The sequence below is a fragment of the Rhinatrema bivittatum genome, chromosome 1, assembly GCF_901001135.1.
Source record: "Rhinatrema bivittatum chromosome 1, aRhiBiv1.1, whole genome shotgun sequence".
Taxonomy (NCBI): domain Eukaryota; kingdom Metazoa; phylum Chordata; class Amphibia; order Gymnophiona; family Rhinatrematidae; genus Rhinatrema; species Rhinatrema bivittatum.
The window spans coordinates 568,423,912-568,450,195 of record NC_042615.1 but is presented as its reverse complement, the minus strand read 5'-3'; the positions used below and the strand labels follow the sequence as shown (position 1 = coordinate 568,450,195).

Below are 26,284 nucleotides of genomic sequence, written 5' to 3'. Positions count from 1 at the left end.
GTCTGTAGAATGAAAAAGTGACAAGCAATCCATATCACTCATAAATAAAGGACTCCTGTCAGTGTGTGGGAATGAAAACCAAAGCCCACCTTCAGCCCAAAGCTTTACCCAGCTCTGAAAGCTAAATGATCCTTTTGGCATGCCAGAGTCAAGGATGATAAAAATTACAACATAAAGTGAACGGTGCTCACTTGATACACATAACCAACAGGAAGGCAAACACAAAAGAGAGACACTATGTGATCTTGCCACAGAAACAGAAAAGGATCACATGGTCTATCCAGTCTGCCCAGCAAGCTTATGTTAGTATCTCCTGTACCATACAGGTCACCCCCATACTTCGTTTTCCAAACCGTCAAAGTCAGGGCCCCTTGTTGATAGCTGTCCGAGACCAATTTCCCGTTACCTCTTGCCATTGAAGCACAGAGCAATGTTGGAGTTGCATCAGAAGTATCAGGCTATTGGTTAAAGGCAGTAACTGCCACCCAACAAGTTACCCCCATGTTCTCTTTTCTTCATTTCCATCCTCTAAGCTTTAGAGATCCAGAGTGTTTATCCCATGTCTCTTTGAAATCTTGCACTGTTTTAGTCCTCACCACCTCCTCCAGAAGGGTATTCCAGGCATCCATCACCCTCTCTGTGAAGAAATATTTCCTGATGTTGGTTCTGTGTCGTCCTCCCTGGAGTTTCATTACGTGACCCCTAATTCTACTGGATTTCTTTCCAACGGAAAAGATTTGTCAATTGTGCATCATTAAAAGCTTTCAGGTATCTGAAAATCTATCTTATCCCCCCCTGCACCTCCTTTCCTCCTGGGTATACATATTTAAGTTCTTCAATCTCTCCTCATAAGTCTTCCAATACTGACCCAACATCATTTTTGTCACCCTTCTCTGACAGCCCTCCAACCTATCTCTGTTACTTTTGAGATACGGTCTCCAGAACTGAATGAGATACTCCAGGTGAGGGCCTCACCAATGACTTGTACAAGGGGATTATCACCTCCTTTGTCTTACTGGTTATTCTTCTCTCAATGCAGCCCAGCATTCTTCTGGCTTAGCTATCGCCTTCTCAAATTGCTTCACTGTCTTCAGATCACTAGACACTATCACCCCAAGTCCTTTTCCTGCTCTGTGCACAACAGCCCTTCATTCCCCCATCACATACAGCTCTTTTGGATTTACCACACCCCATATTGCATGACTGTCACTTCTTGGCATTGAATCCCAGCTGCCATATCTTCGACTACTGTCAAAGCTTCCTTAATTGCATCTCATTCTCTCTACTCCTTCCATGTCCACTCTGTTGCAGATCTTAGTATCACCTGCAAACTGACAAAACTTTACCTTCAATCCCTTCCGTAATATCGCTCACAAAGATATTGAATAGGACCGGTCCCAACAAAGATCCTTGTGGCACGCTGCTTAACACCATTCTCTCTTCAGAGTAGGTTCCAATTACCATCACACGCTGTCTTCTATCCATCAACCAGTTTGTAATTCATGCCACCACCTTGGTTAGTTAAGATTGTGCATGGGGGTGGTGTAGATGAAACTCCATTTACAGAAGAGAATGTATGGGAAGTGCTAGGAAAACTGAAAGTAGACAAAGCCATGGGGCCTGATGAGGGTTACCTCAGGATACTGAGGGAGCTCAGAGACGTGCTGGCGGTTCGAATGCATGACTTGTTCAATAGATCCCTGGAAACAGGAGTGGTGCCGCGTGATTGGAGAAGAGCAGTGGTGGTCCTGCTTCACAAGAGTGGGAGCAGAGAGGAGGCTGGAAACTACAGGCCAGTTAGCCTCACCTCAGTGGTGGGAAAATTAATGGAGACTGTTGGAGGAAAGGACAGTGAACTATCTACAGTCAGGTATGATTTCTGGACCAGAAGCAGCATGAATTCACCAGGGGAAGGTCCTGTCAGACAAATCTGATTGATTTTTTGATTGCATGACTAAATAATTGGATCGAGGAAGAGCATTCTATGTGATTTACTTGGATTTCAGCAAAGCTTTTGATACAGTCCCACTAGGAGGCTTGTGAATAAAATGAGAAGATTGGGAGTGAGCACCAAGGTGGTGACATGAATATATAAAGGATCCCAAAAAGAAGAATAAAGGGAAGAATATCTGGTGAAACTGGGGGAGACAAAGAAAGTAATCAAGAAAGCAAAAGGTCAGGTGGAAGAAAGGATTGCCAAAGAAGTAAAGCAAGGTGACAAAACATTTTTCAGATATACAAAGGTTTGAAGTGGTATGGTAAAATTGAAAGGTGACAAGGATCAATGTGTGGACAGAGATGAAGAAATGGCAGAAATACTAAAATACTTCAGTTCGGTGTTCACTAAAGAAAACCTTTATATTTCTTGAATGCTGTTCTTTTTGCTCTTATTTTTTCAGCTACCTCCTTTGAGAACATATAGATTTGTTGCTTCTGTAATTGATCTTTTTAGTTTGGTCCACTGTTGCTCCACCTCTCCCATTTTCTCCCAGTCTTCTAGTTCTACCTCCAGGTAACATCCCCATTTTGACAAAGTCTGTATTTTTGAAATTCAAAACTTTGGTCTTCATATGACTTCTCTATATCTTATTTGCAATTTCAAACCATACCGTTTGATGATCACTGGTGCTGAGGTGGGCACTCACCTACACATTACAGACATTATCCCAGTTAGTGAGCACTAGATCGAGTACAACTCCCTCCCTCATGGATTCCACTGCCATTTGTTTGAATAAAGCCCCTTGCAGGGCATCCACTATCTCTCTACTTCTGGTAGATTCTGCAAAAGGGTTTCTCCAGTCTACTTCTGGCAGATTAAAAAGCCTCCAACAATCAATACTTCTCCCTTCTCTCCCACCTTTTGGATGTCTTCGACCAGATGTGTGTCTAGTTCTTCTATTTGAGTCTGAGGCCTGTAAACCACACCAGTAAAAATGGATGCAACATGATTTTTTTTTTTTTTTTTTAAGACAGCCCATAATGCTGCTTCTCTACCCCATATCGCTTGCAGTTCAGTTGCTTGGAAGAGGGAAGTGCAGGGGTTTCAGAGGAAGGAAAGAAAGTCACAGGTTTGTAGGCAGGGGAAAGATAGAGAAATGTCAGTTGAATTGGCAATAGCCACAAAACAGAGTTGAATTAGCACAAGTTTTAAATTTGTGAGCTGTAACATCAATCAATACTTGCAACTATCACAAGTTTCAAACTTGTGGCAAGAAATACAAAAAGGGGTGAATTAGCAAAAACCTAGAGTATGCAAACATCTTTCATTTGAATTGCTGTAAGCCACAAACTTCAAGCACAAAGTGAATGTACTTACTTCCTTTCCCTTATCCCCGATTCTGTCTTTCATCCTCTTCTGCAGTCAGGGCTAGGTATAAGCAGACTAAGCAATTACTGAGCAGCTCAAGGGGCCCTCAGACTAACTTTTAAATGTTTGCCATGAGCACCTACTCCTTCCTCCATCTTAGCCCATCTCCCAGTTTAAGGCCCTAGTGGACTAGCATTGCATCCCTCCTCTAGCACTCTGCTGCCCGCATTCTACACTTATGATAGTGCCATTCATCCCTATTATCAGAAATCATTTTCTGCCGCTATGAATGCCGCTTGCACACTTTGCTTAAAACTCATGATCTGAAACTGCTTATTCATACTTTTGGAATCTCCAGGATCGACTATTATAGTTCTCCCCTCCTTGGTCTCCCAAACGATCAACTCAAGCGATTACAATTACTGCGAAACACAGCTGCCAAAGTCATATCACATTACTCATATTCTACAAACTCTTCATCGGCTCCCCTTCATTCTTGCTTCCCTCTTTACCTTTCCAAACTTAAGATTCCCTATACTCTGTCTCGCACTCTATGCTTTTTGCAGAAAAGCCTTCTATCCCTTCCTCCCTCCTTCAGCTACAAGGCTTGAAGGCACAAGAGAGTCATTGTGTATTTATCAAGCCCCAGCCCTCTAGAACGCCCCCACTTTAGACATTTGTATGGAATAAAAATTATATGAAATTGCAGGTCAGTGAAAACATGACTTTTCAGCTGATTGTCAAATGCAGACCAGCTAATTTCTTACTGGGCCATATGTATAAATTTTGTTTTATTGAATACTTTGACATGATTTTATGTATGTTTTGACTGCAAACCACTTGGCTATATTATTTATAAGTGGTATAGTAAATATAATAAATAATAATGCCTGTCTTTCTGGTCACTTGTACCTCTCTCCTTTCCTTTGTTCCTTGCATTGGTTTCCAGTCAAATTACATGGGAAATCCAAACTGCTGCTATTCTCTTATAAAAGTATATTCATGACCATGCCCCTCATTACCTTTCCTCTCCTGTCCTCTGCTATGCCATACCCTGCTCCCTGTAATCTCCTACACATTCCTCACATGAAAACAGGTTACCTCTGGCTTTAGTGAATTTTCCCTTCTTGTTCCTCTCTGGAATATAGAAACATGAAGGCAGAAAAAGACCATACGGCTATCTAGTCCACCCACCACACCAAATAACTGGCTCTATAATTCCTACTACTCCTTCACATATCCCCTGTTTTCTTGCATTTAGATACTGCTCGTCTCCATCACCTCCATTGGGTAGAGGAGATCATCAAGATGCTTCCCTCCCCCTTCACTACCTTCCAGTCCAAAAGGAAAATTCACTTCTTTCAAATGGTTTACCCTAACACTTAATTTGCATACCTGGGAACACATTGCAGGTGAAAACCAGAGATATGCGAAGACTCTGGGAATTTGTATCAATTGCCAGCTCTCTGTGGAAACACTTGAAAGTTAAAGTCCTCTCTCTTTACTGCTCCAACCACTTCCCTTTAGAAAGCCTGCAGGGAACAGAGGCTGGAGAAGTAGCAAAGCAATTGCGTTTTGCTTTGCAGTGTCTACTCCAAATTCGACCCCTTCCTCAGTAAGCCTGCATTGAACAGGAGCAGAGGATTGAGCCAGGAGCAGATACTGCAGGCAACATGTGGGGAGAAACTGGAGGGCAGGGGCGAGAACAGACACAGCTCAGCCTGCAGCTGTGACTCCAAGACTTGGGATTCAGCCGAGGGTAGAATGAGGGGAGCCGATAATGTTGATATGCATTGACCCCACTCATCCAATCAAAAGCAATGACGGGGTTACCATAACACAAACATTCTCAGGTATATTAACTCAGTCTATCGCCTCCCAGATTCACTCACTACAGGATGTTTTATGACTAGGAAGCACTTTGGGTAAGGTGCCATATAAAACTAATACATTCTGATTATGAGAAATGACATTAAGATCTACAACACAACAAACTCCAAGGAAGTGGAAAAAAATAAGAAGGGATTTAAAAATGAAAAAAAACTTTTCCAGAGTGTGGCAGGTAAGATTTAATGCACACAACTTCAGAATCAAAGATTTGAGCCCAGAAACCCAAGGGCTGGGATTGTTTTCCTAAACCTGTTTTATAAAATGGATATTTCCCTTAGAAGAAAACATCACCTGAGAGAGATGTCTATGTATGAAATATTGTTGAATTCTCCAAACTTTCATGCAAAATGGAAGGATTAGACTTGCACCATTCCACAACACAAGGTCTACTCCTACAGTCAGACTTGAAGTGGTAATGGAGATAATGGCATTTAAATAAGCCCTGTGATTTAGAGATTCTGAGAAAGTGAATTTGTCAAGAATCTGGCATGCTACCAATGCCCTAATAAGCCCATTTTTCTTGACTGTTTGGTGAAGTGAGGAACTGGATGATACTCATAAATCCCTGTGAGGCCCCCATGGAATGCACACCACATATTTGATGACCATGAACAGCAAAGTTCCAGTTTACAAAAAACTTGATTAAATAAATGTATCAATTCAAATGTCAACCCCTTTTTTACAGGACTTATAAAAAAAAAAAATCTCTTTTGCTTCAAAACAGAAAAAAAAAAAAGGCAAAAAAAGGGGTCCAACAGAGAACCCAGAAAATGAATTTCACACACACACACACACACCCACCCCTCCCCCTGAATGTTCTTTTAAAGGCAAGGAGGCTTTAAATATGTATTCCCTCTGTACAGCAAAATACCTGTTTAAAAAAAAAAAAAGCTGCATTTTATGATGAAGGCATAGCATTTATTTTTGCAAGAGATTAGGAAGGAAGGGCTTGGTATGGTTGATTTCAGTTACCGATGCACAAAGCAAAGAAACATGTTTTGTATTTTTAGGCACACTCCCTCTCGCCCCTGTGAAATGTTGACAGTATTTATTTACTGTCTAAAACAGACAGGAAAACAACAGACACTGGGGAAAACGTATCTGGCCTTGGTCAAAGACGGTAACATCTTTTGCCTTCCTATACAACAGACTACCAGCCTTAAAAAACCAAAATAAGCCCCCCCCCACACACTCTTTGGAGAACCTGTATCAACTCCCAAAACAATTTTGAGGAATATGCAGATTGCAAACCAAGATATTTAACATTAAGCCTCAATTGTACTGATGTTGATAAGAAAAAAAAAAGTTAGTCTAAAGATACAAAGAAAATTTTGGCTTTTAATTGTGAAAAGGTTCCTCCAATTCTTTGCACATGAAAAAAAAATCTTGATCAAAATGAAAATGTTAAGAGTTGGTCACTGTGCTGCCATTTCTAAGTTTATGCAGGCAATTGAAGTCGTTTTTAATCCATTTCGGGATACATTTTCAGTAATGCAACTACCTGTAAAAGGTTCACTCAATTTCAAACACACAAAACAACTTGATTTTCAAACAATAGAAATCTGGTTAAAATAAAGAAAACAAATCTGTGGCACCACCCAATCCCAAACACCCCAAACCTCATTCTCCCCCTACCACCAGAATGCATTGTCAGACAGTTAACGTTATACAGGTTATGAATTTACACATATACTTCGTGGATGAAAATTCCATGACTGTACAAAAAAAAAGCCAACTTATGTACAAAACTCCTTGTTTTATATGCGTTAATCCCAACTATGCTTTTGAAAACTGACCCTTCTCTCTCTGGCATAAATCTTTAAATGTTACCAATATTTTATTAAAAGTTGCAAGATCAGAATAATTGAGCTGCTAGAAGAGCTGATGCTGCTATTGCTTGTTTGCCTGCACTAGTTTTGTGAGAACTAGGCTTTGGTAGGTCAGTAGGGTTTTTTTCCTCCAAAATTAAATTATCCTTACCACTGTAAAGGGTTAAAACAGCCAGTCATATATTTCAGGAAGAAGATACAACTCTTCAGACCTAGGGATCATTTATTTTTCATCTGAAAAAAGTCATTCCTCACCGAATGCAGGAGTCACTTGTATGTAAAATATTTACAGTATGCAAGAGTAAAAACTGAAATATATGATGATTTAGCTAAGTATCTCGAGTTACCTGGTACAAGTACAAGCCTGTTTTACTGAACTGAAAATTATGCAGTGACGTATCATCTGCAAACATCAAGAACTTCTTTACCCTCAAAAGGGTACTGATACTACCTACACTTGAAACTACAGAATGAAACATCTTTTTCTGTTTTCAGAAAGTGACCATAGTCCTTCACGGCACAGGAGAGGATGGCCGCTGGCACCAAGCTAATGAGGGAATTATTTGTAAACCATTCCAGCACGTTGCCTTGTGAGCCTAAGCTTTCCTAATTTAGAAATGTATGCCTCAGACTGACAGGGGGACAGTACATGCATTGGAGGAAGAAAGTGAACACCCCTCCCCCTCCCCCGGCTGAAAAAGAATTACATAAAACAATGCCCGTATAACTTAATTTACCGAGCGATATGAACAAAATTTACTTTCCCCTCATGTGCATCCATTCTCTCTCTCTCTCTCAGAATCACAGACGATGGCTGCTTAACTCAGAGCAGAAAATAACTTTTAGCACTGCAGTATAAATCTGCTACTGTCTTCGGGTCAATGAAAGCACTCCCCTTGACAAAGCTCAGATGAGCTTTTAAAGCCTCACTATTTGTATGGTGAGCTGTGGCGGGGATGAGGGTGCAAAAGGAATTGCTTTTTGGCTGACAGGAGGTGTCTGTTGAAAATCTAAACAACTTTTAAAGCATTTTCAGACTAAGAAGATTTTATTTTAAAAGGATTATTTACAGTAAGACAACTGTGGGGCACTTTTGGGGGGTTTTAAAAAAAGGGGGCCTTGTCACCCAGCATCAGATTTTGTAAGCTTTGTGGTTCCTGCTCCTGTCTGGTATTCTAAACTAAAATTATATTTTAAAGTTCTGCAGTGCTTACAATAATGTCCTAGAAAAAACGTGACAATATTTTTAAATCTTCTACCTAGGTGGAACCTAATATCAGGAGGGGAGGTTTTTCCCCCCAAACTTTTCTGTTTTCGCTTCGGAGAAAACTCGTTTGTTGCCTCTGTTGCTTCCCATAGAAAGCCAGGATATTCCCATTTAAACCGGAGTAGATAAAGTAATTGAATACATGAGATGCAGGATAAGGATAACATACAGGCTGATTGAAGAACAAGAGGAATGGAAAGTAAAAAAAGAACAGGGGTGAAGAGAGAGAGAAAGAACCATAGGAAAATGGATCACAATACCAAGGGGAAGTGAACGAGAGCAAGAGAACAAAGATGGAACAAGAAAGGAGTTGGAACCAAGAAAGTAAAAAGCAAAAAGTAAAGAAAAGCAGAACTGAAGACCTTAAAAGAGGAAAGATGGAACAGGAGACAGCAGCAATGAAGTAAAAAAGTGGCAAGAAATATCTGGGAGGGGAAAGAATTAGAGGAGTCAAATTATGATGGAAATAAAAAAAAAAAAAAAAAAAAAAAAGGTATGTGAGTGAGAACAGAATTACATTTTGGCTTCATTTTGGATGCAGGGTACTTAATTGTGCCGCTTTAATCCATTGTGCTCTTCTCCACAGCTGGAGTAGCAATGCAGGTCTCTGCGAGCTTCCCTACTGCAAATCTGAGTCATCCAGAAGATATATGAAGAATTCTGTTTCAAAAGTGCAAGCAAACTCCCCAAAAACACAATTCTTTTAAAGCAACAGTTTGCATAAGTAGCCTTCACAATTCTTTTTCCCACCTGGTGATTTTGAGCTCAGTTCTAACACTTGGGCCTAAATTATCAGTCTATTTGACTTTCTGTTATGACACATGTGCAGGTCAGGAATGATATATAAGCACCATCCACCAGGGAAAGCATGCTCAACTTCTGAAACAAACAAAAAAAAACCCAACTTGCAGCAAATGGTTCCCACGCACTAGTGAGGCATAAACTGCATTTAAACAATCACATTTCTCAGATTATAGGAAAAAAATCCTCTTGGAAAAAAAAAAAAAAAGCTAGCAATCCCTTATTTTCTGACTTCTGACAGCATCTACTTAATTACAATTGTAAATCTTTGATCTTTTCTATTAAACACTAAAGGCAGGCATTATAAAATGACTTTATACAGGCAGTCAGCGGTGACCTTCTTAAAAAGGTCCTTCTTTAGTAAAGGACTAAATCACTTAAAGTTTTTCTCTTCAGGGAAGCAGCATGAGTTAAAAAGAGAATGCTAGACCCAAGATGACATCTGTGATATCAAGAGATTTAATTCTCAAAATTATTAAATTAATTCTTTATTGAATAAAGGCCTGAATTTGAATTACTTACGTCATAGGCCAAGAGTAGACAACTCCAGTCCTGGAGTGTCACAAACTGGTCCAGTTGTCAGGATATACACAATGAATATGCCCAAAATGTATTTGCACACAATGGTGGTGGTACATGCAAATATACCTCATGCATATTCAATGTGGTTATCCTGAAAACCAAATCCGTTTGTGGGACTCCAGGTAATCGGTGGTAAAATTTCCTTTTTTTTTTTTTTAATAATGTACCAGGTTGGGGCCAGCAGCAGCCCCAAGCTGCAATAGTGAAAAGGTAACACATTAAAAAAAAAAAAAAAAAAAAGTTCCAGGTTAGCAACAAAAGGTTCCATGTCAGTGACCTAGAAGAAAATCACCACTAGGTCATATTATAAGCTGTTAAACACATTTTTATATGATTACTGTTTTATAAAATGTTTTCACTTGCCATACAGATGGAACAAAGTAGTAACAAATCTGCATACATTTTCCTTATGAAGGAAGGAAAAAAAACACATTCAGATGTGTTAGCTGAAGTATCAAGTGTGCTTAGTCTGATTAATGAGCAATGTACACACACGAAAACTTGTCTGGGCATCAAGAACTCGGCCTAGGTCTGCCATCTTGAATTTCTCATGAAAATGGATTCTAGGCAGACAGTGGATTACTAATCATATTTCAGCCCATAAACTGTATATTAGTAGCACATTTTGCTAGAATTACAGAAGTGATGGTGTGGGGGAAGGTGGAGAGTGAGAAAAATGCATGACTGTAAGAGAAGAGTATTATCAAATAGTTGTTCTATGAAAAATTACATTTCTTAGACTACACACACACACACTTAGTAGCCCAATTCAGATTTTCCATTTAACAATCCTTACTAGTTAGCTTATTTAGGACATATTAAAAGGTTTCACAAGCAGACACAAAATGGAAGAATCTCTTAGATAACTCAGGGCCTACTTCTTTCATGAAGGAAAAATAATCCTTCAATTTAGGCTTCACACTGGAGTACATGCTGCTGCAAAAGTACTTTAAATCATTTAAAAGCACAGTGATTATTCATTTAAAAATAAGCTGCACATGAATGATGTTGAATAGCAAATGATGTTATATCTGCAATAGTTTGCTTTAATCCATTCCTAACTCTGATGTGCTGAGAAGAAGCATCACAGAACATACAAAAATATAAACGTTTCTAATTTTCCATTAATCGATTGTACCTCAATTCCATACCATAATTAACTTGAAATTCTGAATCCTTGCATGAGCAATACAGATAGCCTGGATATACAAAGTTGACCTTAATAGCAATGCTATTAAGAGACATTTGTAAAAATACCACAAAAATCATACTAAGGCAGTATACTATTAGAGTGACTGTTACCACCTCAATAGCAGAAATTTTGCCATAAAACTAGCAAGGTTCACTCACATTTTTCAGATACATTTTATTTTAATGGGATAACAAATGACCCAAAAAGAAAACAAATATTTATATTTTTTAATTTTTGCTGGAGGTAGCATAACATTTGCACACACACACTTTAATATTTATTTAATCACTGTATAAGAGTTATCCAAGGTTGATGTTTGACCAGATCATATCCGCAAACAGGTCAGCTTCTATCTACTAAAAATTTTTAATAAATAGTACTATATATACTAAATGTGAAATAATAACATACTGAAAAAACAAACTTGGTGAGCTAATAGAGAAAAAAAAATTTTGAACCAATTTGTTTATCATTAAAACAAATCTGTAAATTGCTGCTCTACAAAAAAACAAAAAAAAGTGCTGGGGTCATGTGTTTAAGGAATTGCTTTCTTTGCAGATTATTTAAACAGCCTTTCCATGGATACTACACAGCAGAGGGTCATTTTAAACAAAAACAAGTTTAATGCGAGAAAACTGGCCATTGTGGTACAAGAGAAAAGCACCAGAATGGCATTGCTCACGGACGTCTTGGCACTGACTATTCTGTGGACCATATGGAGAGAAAGAAGATCCTCAAGCACCAAGAGAGACCAAGAAATGCGGCAGAAAGATATAGAAATAGGTCCAGTTTTTACCGGGTGCCACTGGCCTGATTAAGAAGGATTTTCAAGAGCACTTTGACATGTTGCCTCTACATATTACAAACTCCAGAAGGAGACTCTCCTTGGCTCAATGCAGGTATTAAAAAAGGGCATCAGCAGTGAACTTGAGAGATCATATCAAGCACACTCTGGGCTTACAAATGAAGTTCATCCCTGTTATGGTATGCTTACAAAACTAAGCCATTTGGAGAGACTAATCCCTCCCCACCCACCTTGAGGCGGGTGCCAGAAAAGCTGGGGAAAATGCAAAGCAAGTGTACTTCCACACTTTCAATACCCTGCACATAGAGACCCGTTTACTTTAGGATTCTGATCCATTTCTTTATGCTATTTTGGCATTTTAGTAACTCTTGATTTTCAACATTTTAACCAGTAAAGTGCTCAAATGAACCAGGTTCTTATTTCTTCACCCCACCCACCCACCAAAGGTGCCTTGTCTCCCTTCTCAGTGAAGGTTAATCTATCTGATTAAATGATTAAAATTCCTGCCTGATTGGTCTGTGTTTAAACCTATAACCATGCATGAACTCTCACGCTATTCAACGCTGGATCATTACGTTAGGACTTCTAAAAAGAAAGAAATTGTGCGTATGGGATGATTTATCGTACCCTTGCAGCCTCTCCAGAGTTTACTCTCACACAGTTAACAAGACTTTAATCCTGTTGCAGACACCCCAGCAGGGCGAGAGGAGACTGCATGCCCTACCTTCTCAAACAGCACCTCATCCTGTGTTCTTTTCCTTTTGCTGCTTTTTCTGTTCCTTTGGTTTAATCTAATCCATTTTCTGACCTGCAGTTCAAATGACAGTGGTTTCAAATGAGGAATAGTCAACTTGAGGGCAGTTACCCAGCATGAGTAAGAAACCATAAACAGACTGCAGACACATTTTTCCATCGCTGTATTGGAAAGAATAAAAGAAAATGCTTTTCCAGTCTCAGAATGGCATATCCTGCGATAATCCATTTAACTACTTATGCATGACCACATTTTTTTGCAATCTCAGGAAGGCATTTTTTTTTCTTTTGCTGCTTAAAGTCAAACAATGTGTTGCAGAAACATTTTTGTATCTGACTCTTAAAAGAGATAAGAGTTGCAGTAGGAAGTTTTAACCCCCAGCTCACCACTGCAAACTCCTGAGTAAAGTTCCTTTCTATGCAATTGCTCCACAAACAGCAGTTTAGTTATTCTGGTTTTTTTTTTTTCTTTACTAGTAAAATTAGTTTCGTCAAACATTCATATAAATTACATAAAGTAAAATGTGAATTGTAAACAGCCACATGAGGAGAATTTCACAGAGAGCCTGGAGGATGCAGGTGTGCAAGGACTGAACAAAAATCAAAACAGGAGTGAGGATGAGGGGAGGGGTTTGAAAAGGTACAGAAAAAATATTTTCTTCTCACCTCATCTTTCACTTGCCTTGCCAGCCGATTTTCTGTCCACGCAGAGCTTTCTTCCAACAATGGCTACATAAAACAAGAACAACAAAACAGAAAAACGAAAAAAAAAAAAGATGAAAAACTGGACGTACTCGGTTTCTCCTCAGACATTGCTTTAGCCTGTAATCTTCCTGTCCTGCTCCCAGCCACCACAACACAAAACTGAATGCAGAGCGCTTTCACGTCTTTAAGTTTTGATTTCCATCTCCCTCCCCCCCAACCAGCTTTCATACCGTGTCAAACTGGCCTTCAAAGACAGTTACCTTTCGTTCAAGTTTTGTGAGGAGATGCACCTCGGGAATCCCGGGCTTTTCCGCAGTAAGTTCTGCTCTTGCACATGCGTTTTAGCACAGAACAGCCCTTTTCTTTCGTTTTTATTTTTAACCTCCCCCCCATAGGCTGTGCATCCAGCTCTGCCTTACCAATGTGCTCTTCTGCGACCCAGACTGGGTCTAGGCGGAAAACCGTCTCTTCTAAACCAAAGGAAACACCTAAGAGGGTCCCGGTCCCCCGCCGCTTGGGAGGAGTCTGCCAAGTTGCGCGTATTAAAGGTACACGCGCCCTCTTCTCTGCTCCAGGACCTGCAGCCGATGAACGCGGCAGTGCCCCTCCCCCCCAAGCTGGCCCACACACTGCGCCTTACCTTCCTCACCTGCCGAGGGCTTGCTGACTTTTCTATTTTAATGACTGTCCCTTATCTGACTGGAAACGTCAGCACGCTCCGGGGAGGGAGGCAAAAGTCTGCTCAGCACCCCGAATTCAACAGGCACATTCTCACTAAAGAGTTCGAGTTAGAACTGCCTACATTTCACAGAAAATGCATTTTCGTATGCATCAGCAATGTGATGTTTGGTACTGAGTCCCCCCCAAAATTGGCTCGTATATAATGCTATGGAGAAAGTAAAAAGAGGAGAGACACTATTACTTTAAATATGTTAGCATAATTTTGTCAGTGTCTTTGAACTTTGAGGAATACAAAGTGTATTCTTACAGATGCAAGTATGTGTGTGTGTGTGTGTGTGTGTGTGTGTGTAAAAATAAGGAATGGGAGCTTTGCTCATTATTATCTCTGCTATAGGAAACGGGGGGGGGGGGGGGGGCATGTTGAAAACCTGACTTTAGAACATTTTGGAACATCAGGAAATATTTCTTTTTTCAAGGAGAGTATAGTGGATGCCTAGAATGCCCTCCCAAAGGAGGTGGTGAATATATAAATAGTAATAAATAGAATTTTAAAAAATTGTGGAATAAACACAAATGGCAAGAGAATGGTAATGATGCACTGGAATAACCTGTACAGAGCAGGGATTAGAGCCCAAAACTGCACTGATATGACTGCATGGTGTGCACAGTGTGGCAGTGACAAACCTAACAGCCACTTGAGGCAAGAGGGAGTGGCGATCAGGCTCTATATGGGAATCACATCTATCCAATGTGGACAAAATTGCTACTGGGCAGAATGGAAGGGTCATTTTTTGGGGGGGGGGGTTAATCTTCTGTCATTTACTATGTTATAATGCAAAGAAGGAAAACCCCATAGTAAGAGAGGGTGTGTCTTGACACCTGGAATGGACGTCGAAGTACATAGTTCACCAAGTACAAGTATTAAAGGTCAGTTTCAAAGGTAAAAGAGGCCTTCCAGCTTCTGGAATAGGTGTGTGGATGTCCAGATCATGTGACTGGTTTTGGTTAGCTTTCCACTCTTTCATCTGTGTCAGTCAGTCAGAGGCACACATTAATTATATCCATTCTGTCTGAAGGCTGTACTGAATGGATTAGCAAGCTGAGACATAAATAACCTGAATACTTACAATTCTCACATTTGTATTTTGCTCAGTGTTCGCAGACCTTTCATGGCTGGTATGTTTACATACAACACACATACAGACAGAAGATTAGACGTACAAGTAATCACATCTGGCACAATTAACCTTATAACTTAATGTATCTGGTTGCACCTATTTTTTTTTTTGTTATTGCGAGAACATCCTTTTTCATGATGAAAAGCTTTAGATCAAAGCCAAAAGATCAAACTGTGCTTAAAATAGAAATAATGGAGAGGCAGTGTGTGACACAGAGCAGATGAGCTTACATGGCTAGTGAAGGTCTTCGACAGATGGACAATTTAAAAGCGAAGTGATATAATATTTTGTAATGAACACTAGTTCTTTCTAGTTATTTTGGAAATAAACCTCGATAAAGATACTAGCAGTAAAACTTGTCTAATTTTAAGCAAACAGCATATCTCCTGGTTAATTCAACTCTCTTTCATGTGGAAAACATGATCACGCTGTTTAGGAAAATCTTGGAGAAAAAAAAAAGATAACAAAACCTGGGGCTTGCACTATGTAGCAGACCGTTACTTCCTCCAGTGTGTTCAAGTTCAGAAATTGTGTTGTGAACCTGTACAGCAACTGTCTCACAAACTTCCAAGCTCAGCAGACAGTATGTACAAGCTGGCATATACATATAAAAAGAAAAAGGGGGGCTTTTTTTTTCTAAACATAGGTTCAAGTTTAAACAATTGTAACCAATAGCCATAGTATATACCTCTGCCGCGATGAAATAAGGAGCGCTAATATGTGCACACGTCAGCACTGTGTTCTGTGCGCATTTTTTGTGCACAAACTTTACTCCCAATTTAAGGAGTGTTGCGCAAAAAAAAAAGTGCACATAATTGTGCACCCATACTAACACTTGTCCATGAAATCCCATGTTAATCAAGCCATTAGCCATTACTCCCGTCTCACTGATGGAGAGAGGTGCATAAGTTTTACCACATTGTCTTAGTGCCTTGAAATTTAAGTCACAGTCAGAACAGGAGTAAAGTTTCCAGGGCTAGTGGTAGTCTGTGGGGAGCTCATGGTGCAGAGGTGACGTACTCAGGATTTACGGCTTAAAACTTTATTTGTACACAGTGGGGCAGATTTTAAAACCTGCGCGCGGGCGCAGATTTGTTTGCACAACCCGGCGCGAACAAATCTACACCCGATTTTATAACATGTGCGTGCTGCCGCACACATGTTATAAAATCCAGGGTCGGCGCGCGCAAGGGGGTGCACAATTGTGCAACTTGTGCGTACCGAGCCACGCAGACTGCCTCTGTTCCCTCCGAGGCCGCTCCGAAATCGGAGCGGCCTCGGAGGGAACTTTTCAACCACTCCCCCCACCTTCCCCTCCCTTCCCCTATCTAACCCACCCCCCAGCCCTAACTAAATCCCCCTGCCTACCTTTGTTTCAAAAGTTACGACTTGCACGCGCTGGCCAGCTGTCGGCGCGCAAACCTCCGGCATGGCTGCAGTGCCGAAGGACTCGGGAAAGCCCCGGGTCATACACGCATCCCAGGGCTTGCGCGCACCGCCGAGCCTATGCAAGATAGGCTTGGCACCCGCAGGGGCAGCTTAGGGTAGCTTTTCGGGGGTTACGCGCGTAACCCTTTGAAAATCTACCCCAGTGTGTTCTGTGCGCAGAAAACATGATTTCTGCACAGCAGTGATTCCAGAAGTTTTTGTATGGGGGACATAGAGGAGGGGCACAATGAATGGTGGGCAAGCGCCAAGAGTCTTTCCCTCCAACCAATCAAAGTGGTCCAGCAAGAGAGGGGCGAGGGAACATTGCCTCCCACTGGACCCGCCCCTGTTTGTACACATACGTTTCTGAGCAGAAAACATGCTCTGTATGCATAAATCGTTTTATGCACACATTTTCAGTTTAGCATGCTTTTTTTTTTACTCCTGATGCATTAGCATATCTTTAGCTCACATTTTTTACTCATATTTTATTACATTGGGTTCTAAGAGAGGAGGTAATTTTCAAAAGAGTTATAAGTAGCCTATATTAGCATAATCAGTATTTTATAAATATCAAAAGTACATTTGTTCTATGTGTGTAAATAAAGAGCCAGTGGAGGGGCATGGCCAACAGTTATGCGTGTATATTGCTATTTTAAATGACACAAGCGTACATATGGCAACTTGCATCATTTTACACCTGTAATTATCTGGAATAATTGATATTAACTTTTTATTATATATTATTGACTGGGTGTGAGGTCTGGATGAACGGAGGGGAGGTCAGGCTGAAGAACCAGGAGGGTCTCAATAGATCTAAAGAAGGACTGGGCAAACTGGTGGAGTAATTGGTAAACTGGCTAATTTCAATTAAGCGTGCATGTTTTAAAATATGCTGACTCACATGCGCATAAATTGGGTTTTACGTAAGTCTACCTCATTTTCGTGCGTACATTTTTAAAATAGGGATGAAAAGTGTTTGCTTTCAATGCACTGCATGTGTTTGCACATAAACATACATATGCACGCTTGTTGCTGGGTAGAGAGGCACATATTTTATGATACATATGGGTTCTAAAATACTAGTGGGGATCTCTGTGCAGGCATATATGTGATATATGGCACCATGTAGAGTTTTCTGAAAGTTATCCTCAGAGTGTCTGGATCAGGAACAGACTAATTAACTAATCAAGTGACCCTGTTTCACAAATGCTGTCAGAAAATGTTATCAACTCACTTCTGATTAGATGCAACTCCTATGAATAAAAACCACTGATGTTAATTCAGTATCGCTAAGTTCACAGTACATCTCTCCTAAACAGCATGCATCCTCATTGATTTGTGGATAATATTCAGTAAAACTGATGTGGCGATGTCAGATGTGGATTGTTAAAAGATGCTTCTGAAATGAGAATTGCAGTCACCCAAAAACTCTGATTTAGTTTACAGTACCAGTTTCAATTTATCCTTTTCTCTACCAGATATAGATAACATTTTACACTGTTTGGTAGAACAGCCCAAGAACTAGAACATTCAAATGTCTTGATATGAAGTTCTTTGGTTGCAGTACAATACAACTTCTACTATGTCTCTGGTTATGAGCATGGAGGATTGGATCTATTCTTTGGGATCCTGCCTGGCCACTGTCGAAGACAGGATGCTGGCCTTGATGGACCTTTGGTCTGACCCAGTATGGCATTTCTAATTTTCTTATTGCAGTATGAAAGTTAACGCAACCTAGCCACCTGGTTAAACATGTTTACGGTTTTTATGTGCTTCCCAGATTTCTCTTTGTTATATTTTAAGGGATAAGCAAATCCTTATGGAGAGGTTTTATGCAGGATATGGTGGCTGCTACTCTGCAGACACTCACCTCTTTAAGCTGCTGCTAAAGAAAAGGAAAGTAAGGTAAGGGACATATCCTGAAGAGTGTCAGACTCAGGCCTGAGGTCTTATGGACACTTCTTTCAAGCCAGAGGTGCAGTGGGATTAGCCTGGTAAAAGTGCCGGAGAGCCACATACAAGTCAACTGTTTACAAAACTCCCAGGCTCAGAATAATCGATGAGGTCTGGGAAAAGGACTCCATCTCCTCCGTCTGCACTTATAGCGTTTTGGATTTTTTTTTTCACCTTGATTTCCCCTCCCTATCTTATGGACTGGATAACAGGCATGGGCTAAGTTTTTCTCTCCTTCAGTTATTTTCCTTGCTATATTTTGGAAACATGTCATGTTAATCTTCTTTTCAAAATGTTAATTAATGTATTTGAATTTGTCAACAGAAAAGAAATGCGGGATGTGAATGGATGTAGCAGTGATCATATTTGCTGTACAAAACCTGTTCAAGACACCATCAATGGGCTATTCTTAGGACGGGGAAATTAATATTCCAGTGATGAAAGACAGCTGTGATTAGCCGGCATATTGCAGGCCAGAGGGTGATCCTTTAGCCTTTGAAAAGGAAGGCTTATACCACAGTCACATATTGTTGTGTTGGTCTCTTCTTTTGCTAGTTACTCATTTTCTCTTCTGCTTGCCTATTCTCTCAAGATCTGACCTCTGTTTCTCAACAGCTGCTTGGCACAGCATTCCCTATTGCTTGTCACTTTGACTCTGGATCATCACCCACTTTACAAATTCCTTATTCTTATATTTTATTTTGTCATCAGGATTTCTATGCTCACTAAGGTTCTGGAAAATTGAAACAGAACCAGAGGCATTTTTAAAGACCATTATACTTTGAGAAGCCAAATGTGAAGGGGGTACAACTTGAATATATGTAACCATGAAATTTAAGAACCTCCTGCGTGGAGAAAATGTTGATCCTGTTTTGCAAGAGTCGATACAGACTTAAAACTTTGTTTGAATTAAGTTTTCTTCAATACAATCTAATTTATATTGGTTTAGATGTACTTTATACATTATTTATATAAACTATATTTAAGCTTATCTTTTATGTACATCCTTGAAGTCATACTAGCCTATTAATTAGTAAACTGGTATCTCCCTACTAGTATCTGTGCATAAGATTATTTACTCTTTCTTCTTTGAGTTACCGTTTCTGAAACAGGGTATGAAATCCCCCAATACTCCTCTTTCACATCTGCCTTGTAGTGTAACCCTATTTCATGTCTCTCTGCTTCCTTAGTGCTACAAGTACCACAAATCTTCCCTGCTTCACATTCCTATCCATTAATTATCTTGTCTGGCAGTATAATATTTCACCTTTTTTTTTTTTTTATAAATCCTTGTGAAGGGACCTGACCTGTTTTGTGTCTATTTGTTTTCCTTGGTTAACTTGTGCACCTTTTATAAATGGCTTATGTTTACTTTCCATCTTATGAACAGCGATATATTTACTGATAGTGCTCTATAACTAATAATATTTATTTCTTCACAACAGCCAGGGATGTGATGCTCAGGTATTTTGAAACAGGAGACCTGCATTTCTGACACAGCACAGAAGTTAACAGTGGGATACAGAATATAATACTTGAGCTCTAGTATTAAGGATAACTACTTGTCTGTAATAATTATTATTCTTGAAGAGTGCCCAAATATCCATACTGATAGATTACATGGACCTTCTGAATGCTAATCAGAGAAGCTTTTGCTTTGCGCTAGACCAGGGGTAGCAACTCCAGTCCTCAAGTGCCACAGACAGCTCCAGTTTTCAGGGTATGCGCAATGGATATGCATGAGATATATCTGTATACAATGGAGGCAGTGCATGCAAATATATCTCATGCATATTCATATATATCCTGAAAAACTGACCTGTTTGTGATACTCAAGGATTGGAGTTGCCTACTCCTGCCCTACAGCTTTCTGAACTTTTTGCACTACTAAGTTGCGATACAGCTGTTGAGGACGAACCTGCTTTAGCTCTTTTTGAAGTAGGCTGGAACAGAGCAAGATTCATTTGTATTAAGTACATAATAGACTTGTATGGTACCTACAGGATCAAAACTAACTGCCCTCTGTAACTGAAGGAAGGGCTTCTCTGTGGCCTGTGTTTATCTGTCTTCAGAGGACTGCCTTAGATCTGTCTAGAAAGGCACAAAAGATTCCAGGAACCTGGGGCATTTACCAGAGGAGCAGGGTGATGAATTCAGCAAGAGAACATAAAAAGCCCTCTCAGTTCAGTGGGGTACTTTAACCACATACAAATCTTTCAAGTTGTGCATAGTTGATGCCTAGCACCAATGTGCGAAAATCTCTGCCAAAGTATTGGTTTTCTGGTACCCTGAATAGTGACAAATGCTTTGAGTTCTTCTAAGCAGATGACTGGGTATAGTGGGAAGGCTCTACACTTTTGTTCCATCCTTATGTTGAGACATTAAAGCCGCTGGTGACTGGCCACCAGCAAAATCTCCCTCTGTGGGTTCTTTCTACCAGAATGGGAGCTAGACTTGGATTTTTCAGTCCTTCTGGGACCAGTAGCTAAATGCAATATCTTCAAGCAGCAGCACTGTATCCAACTTTCAGGGTCCCACAGCAGAAACTTCAAAGTCACCGCATTGCTTTGGTGACATTTTGATAAAACAGCAGAAGCAAAATAAAATAAATTATTAAGAAAACTAAAATTGCAACAGGAAAGAAACTGATGAAGATGATGGTGGAAGTATTGAGGGGAGAGCAGAGAATGCCTACTGCATTCAGTGTATTTTCATGGAAAAAAGAGGCATGGCCTATGCGAAAAAGAAAACAAACCAAAGAACAACAAATGTAAGAACTAGTAGAAAGGATAAGATTAAAGCAAAGATCCTGCTCTGATGACAGAGATCCAGGAGAGAGGCTACTTCTTGTTAGCCAGAAGCTTGAGAACTTCTGAAACTTTTAGAGCCCACAGAAGCCCCTATATATCAGATGTCTGACAGGCCTTGTGACATACGAGGGCGACTCTGTTTAGTAGGTTTATCTTTGGAGAAACTTTAAGATCTGTAGCAGGATACTTTCAAACTGGGGGAACCTATTTAAAAAATTAGGGCGGCCACTTTTTTTTTTTTTTCAGAAGGAAAGTTTTAGTGTTTTGAGCTGCAGCCAGTGATAATGCAGGGATTAATGTACAGCAAGCACAGTTGATTCTCATAACAGTAAACAGTAGTATGAAAAACCAGAGGATTAACAACACCTTCCTTACATTAGTCTCTGGACCAAGACTCTCCACATATGTTATGAGAGGCAGGGATACCATCTTCATCAGAAGCAAGTAATCCTGATTTTAAAATAAGCCATCATAAAAATTTACCAGTTCCTAAATGGATATCTCTAATTTAAATCATTGCATGAAGTTTATGTTAACAACAAATAGAAGTCTTTTTTTTTTTTTTTTAACTGATGAGGATAACTAAATAATTTAAATTTTAAAAAAGTTAGTAATTGATTAATGCTCTTTTGCATTGCAGATGTCAAACATGACTTTCAGTTGTTTTCAAAACAGCAACAAAAAGGCTTCATACCTGCAGTAAATGATCTCCTGTATGAGAGGGCTTTTGGATGTGTATCAACTCTAATTGGTCCAGAAGAAAATACGTTTCTTTCCAAAATACCTCACAAAAAATGTTCTAATCCATGTATGAATGTTCCAGTTGGCCAAGGAAAACAACGAGCAGCCTAATAACTGCTTGCTAGTCTCTCTGCTTTTCTTAGGATGTTTTCCCAAGAAATGGATTAAATCAATGTTTAATGCTATGCAGGCACAGCTGTGTCCATATTAGGAAAGACTGTGCTCACATCCCTGTGTTAAAAAAAAAAAAAAAAAAAAAAGGGCCCTTCGTTCCCACTTTGCTATGTTTCCACCCCCCCCCCCGCGTATGTAGGTGGGAGAGGGGGAGCTTGGGAATGTGAACTTGATCCAACACTGATCAGCCAGGCAGCAAACTCTTATTGTTCTTTGGATACCAAACATAACTTCTTTCTAGAAGGGATAAGTCCAGCCATTCTGTACATAACACTGCTTTTGTGTTCAGCAGTGCGATTAACTAGAAAAGAAATACTAAGAACATTAAAGCTTTCTTAAACTTGTCAAAAGCAACATATTCTAATATAAAAATCCTTTGCCAATCAGTTCAGGTTGATAGTGAATATTGCTTTTTTTTTTTTTTTTTTAAATAATTCATTCAATGAGATTTCGCCAGCTATTAATTTCAAGGTTACTAGAATGATTCCAGTTTACTATAATGTGAATATGAGCTTCATTTAACACATTCAAAACTAGATTAAACAGGATGTGGAAAGAGAGGGAGAATGTAAGTGTGGCCGGACTGCCTGATTTGGGTCCCTGCCCCCCCAGACCTTACCTGGCGCAGGGAGGTTTGGTGTAACCCAGGGACAAGAAAAATAAAAGGACAACAGAGAATAACTGGAATGGTGACAACTGTATCCCAGATTTGCAGCGAGGGGACAACTGGGCACTGTTGTTTTCCCCTGTGGAGCAGAGAGAGGTCATAATAAAACTGTTTCAGTTTAGATCCAGCATGAGACTTGTGCTGTTGCAAAAAGCAGCCGTTATTGGATTACAAGAGGCACTGGGGGTTCAGTTACTAAAATGAGCTAATGGGGAGCCAGCTTACTACCCGGACAGAGGAGAGAACGTCAGACCAATCAGTGAGGAGCAAGCTAAAAAAAAGGCAGGAGGCTGTGTGGGAGATCAGAGTGAGGGAGCAGCAGGGGAAGGAAAGCAGAAAGTTATGCTTGGCCTAGGTTCCCTCCTTGCCCTTCACCCATGGCTACCAGGAGACAGAGCACAGCAGAAGGAGAGTCCTAGAGCTGAGAGTTTACGTCCTCCTCCTGCAGGACCTTGTTCAGCTAAGTAATCCTACTTTGCTCAGCAGCCGTACAGCGATTCCAGCTGTCTTTCTGGGGCCCAGACTGTTGTGTCAGTGAGCTACACGATAAACCCCTGCTGTTTGCTACCAACAAGCGGGCCGATACAGTAAGAGGCGGTAGAAAGAGGTGCGTTAGTGCCTGGCGCACCCGCGTTTGCCGCACGCACAGTTCGAATCACCTACCACTCGATACTGTATTTAAATGGCATGCAAATGCAAGCCGCGTCCAACGCGCGTCCATGAAGCGCAATCCATTTTACTGTATAGGCGCTATACAGCGCCTATACAGTATCCTGGGTGTGCTGGTACCTGTCATTTCAAACGTCATTTCAAATGACGTTTGAAATGACAGGTACCAGGAAGTGGATGGCTCTCTTACAGTCCCAAACCAACCCAATCCAAGCCCCAGCAGAGAGAGACGACATTTAGCCGCCCAGTCCAAAACCAACCCAATCCACAGAAAAAAAATGCTTCTCGCACTTAGCTGTCCAGTCCCAAACCAAACCAACCCAATCCAAGCCCCAGCAGAGAGAGACGAAATTTCACAGTCCCAAACTTTCCCCAGCCCCTGCTCACCTGCCCTGGCCGCGGCCACGCAAGCCCCCAGCAGCAGCAGTAGAAGGGCGTCGAGAGAGAGCGGCTTCAGCAGCCCCGCCGACGAAGATGAATACGTGTACCCCAGTGCGAGAAGCATTTTTTTTCTGTGGGTTGGGTTGGTTTGGGACTGGGCGGCTAAGTGCGAGAAGCATTTTTTTTTCTGTGGGTTGGGTTGGTTTGGGACTGGGCGGCTAAATGCGAGAAGCATTTTTTTTTCTGTGGGTTGGGTTGGTTTGGGAAGGGGCGGCTAAGTGCGAGAAGCATTTTTTTTTCTGTGGATTGGGTTGCTTTGGGACTGGGCGGCTAAGTGCGAGAAGCATTTCTTTTTCTGTGGATTGGGTTGGTTTGGGACTGTTCGGCTAAGTGCGAGAATCATTTCTATTTCTGTGGATTGGGTTGGTTTGGGACTGGGTGGCTTTTGGTGGTAGAATCAGATAATTACATTCTTGTGAATACAGACAGTGCAATGGAATGTATGGGATCATGCTGAGCCTTAAATACCAAGGTTAAAGCTTTAAATTGAATATGCTGAGCAACCAGTGAACCACACTAACGCAAGAGTCAGAGTAGGCGGTAAATTAGTAGGTTAAAGACGCGGCAAGATAGCAGGTTAAAAAGGCGATAGTCGGGGCGCACTTTACTGTATGGGAGGGAAATAGCTAATTGGCTCGTTTACATACATATACATGCCGCGGGCGGAAAGGGATACACGTCGAGTTAAAAGAAGCGGTAAGGATCGGTAAAAACAAAAGTGAATCGCGGGTTAGGCTTACGCGGCGAAATTGTGGAGTACACAGCGGGTTAGAAACGGGGTAACTGCGGCCGCGCTTTACTGTATCGGCCTGAAAGTAGGGGCCTACCCTGAATTTCTAAATCCCTGCATCAGGGCAGGGAACCAGCTTGTTTTCCCCTGGTTTGGAGCCTCTTTAAGCTTGGAGCTTCCCCAGAGAGAATCATTACTTTTCAACTTATACAGCCTGCACTGACTATGATTTAACAACCATTTTCTTAGTTATACCCGGGGCCCAACGTTCTTTTGATTTTCCTTTTTTTTTTTGGATGTATACACTCTTTGGACTGGGGACTATGAGAGTTACAGTAAAATATTCTTTGTGCACTGGTATGACATTTACCCTTATGGTCTTGGGTAACCCTCAGGTTTTCCAGAGGGGCAGTCTGTGCAAGAGAATCCACAGACTGCTACTGATAATTCAAGTTGCTCATAAGCCCTGGTTGATTGGGCAGGTTGCTTAATTTACTAGACAAATATTTGACCAATTTGTGATTGTCAGGCTTATGGATGCTTGCTATTAATAATTATTTTCCCTTCTTTTGCTTTATCATTTCTGTATTGTTCTGCGTACCTGTTCATAGTAAAAGAAGTTAATGTTTACAGTAAAGTGGTGATTTTTGTGCTGTACACTGTTCCCAGGTGTAGGGTGAGAACCACAGAGACCCCTAGAAGAGAGGATCGGGGCATTTGGATCATTTATCCCAGAAGTGCTAACGTAACCAGCAACCCCCCACTCTGATACTCATACCCAAGGATGCAGGTGGGGGTTATTCTTCTTGTGCAGCCCTCTCCCTTGGCAGCATAATACTTGAGGGGGTGCTACACAGAAGTGGTGGCCCCTATGGGGATAATAGCGGGTGGTCCTGTGCCCCAGGCAAAGAGAGTGTGTAATATGTCCCATCCACTAGAGAAGTACCTCCCCTGTGTGAATATGGAGGTACAATCGTTCATTAATTGGTGCAAGGGTGAGGAAGTGGATCCGGCACGGGCTTTCCTTGTGCAACATTTCCCAATAGAGACAAGTTTACAGGAGATCCAGTCTATGGTGGAAGAACACACAGTGATAAGGCAGATGAAAATACTGTCACGAGTGCAGGACCCACACAGCAAACCCTGACAGTTCTGTGTGTGTGTGGACATGCTGAGAAGCTGGATGCACTACCAGAGGAGATAAAACCCTCCATGGAGCATGCCCCGTGGAGGATGGAGAGTTTAGTTCAAGCAGGAGGAACCATGGGGCCATTCCCTAAAGATAGTAACCTGCCTGAAGAGCTTACCGCATTCTTGGAGATACAAGAGAAAACTTTGCAAGATTTAAAGACATTGCTTTTCCCTACAGAAACTCCCCCTCCAGACGCTGCTTCTATTATATTGGCAGTAGGAAAAGTGATGGAAGCGACCCAGAAGCCCTACACTGAGAAAAATGCTTACAAGCGTCTGAGGACTTTTTCTAGCATGATTCTAGTGCCCGGCGGAGAAGATGACTATGACAACTGGATGGAACAGGCCACACAGATGGTGCAAGAGTGGTACTGCTCTGATGCTGAAAATAGGCGCTACATCGGGGAGAATTTGAGAGGCCCTGCGCTAGAGATATTCGGGACCATAAAGGCCGAAAATCCTCAAGCCACTGCAGTGGAGTATCTGG

General features: G+C 41.0%; 1 protein-coding gene across 4 annotated transcripts in view; it reads right to left on the bottom strand.

The window, feature by feature from the left end:
- Positions 1-26,284, bottom strand: part of AOPEP (aminopeptidase O (putative)) — a 772,742-nt gene that overhangs the window by 230,250 nt on the left and 516,208 nt on the right. For 2 of the 4 annotated variants that reach the window (XM_029617464.1, XM_029617484.1), the window contains exons 11-12: positions 13,093-13,155; positions 12,398-12,481 (exon numbers count right to left, since the gene is read on the bottom strand). In XM_029617464.1, coding sequence (XP_029473324.1) covers positions 12,398-12,481; positions 13,093-13,155 — 147 coding nt within the window. Of the gene's footprint in view, positions 1-12,397; positions 12,589-13,092; positions 13,156-26,284 lie in introns of those variants that run through there. The other 2 variants (XM_029617492.1, XM_029617473.1) reach the window with 2 other exon arrangements.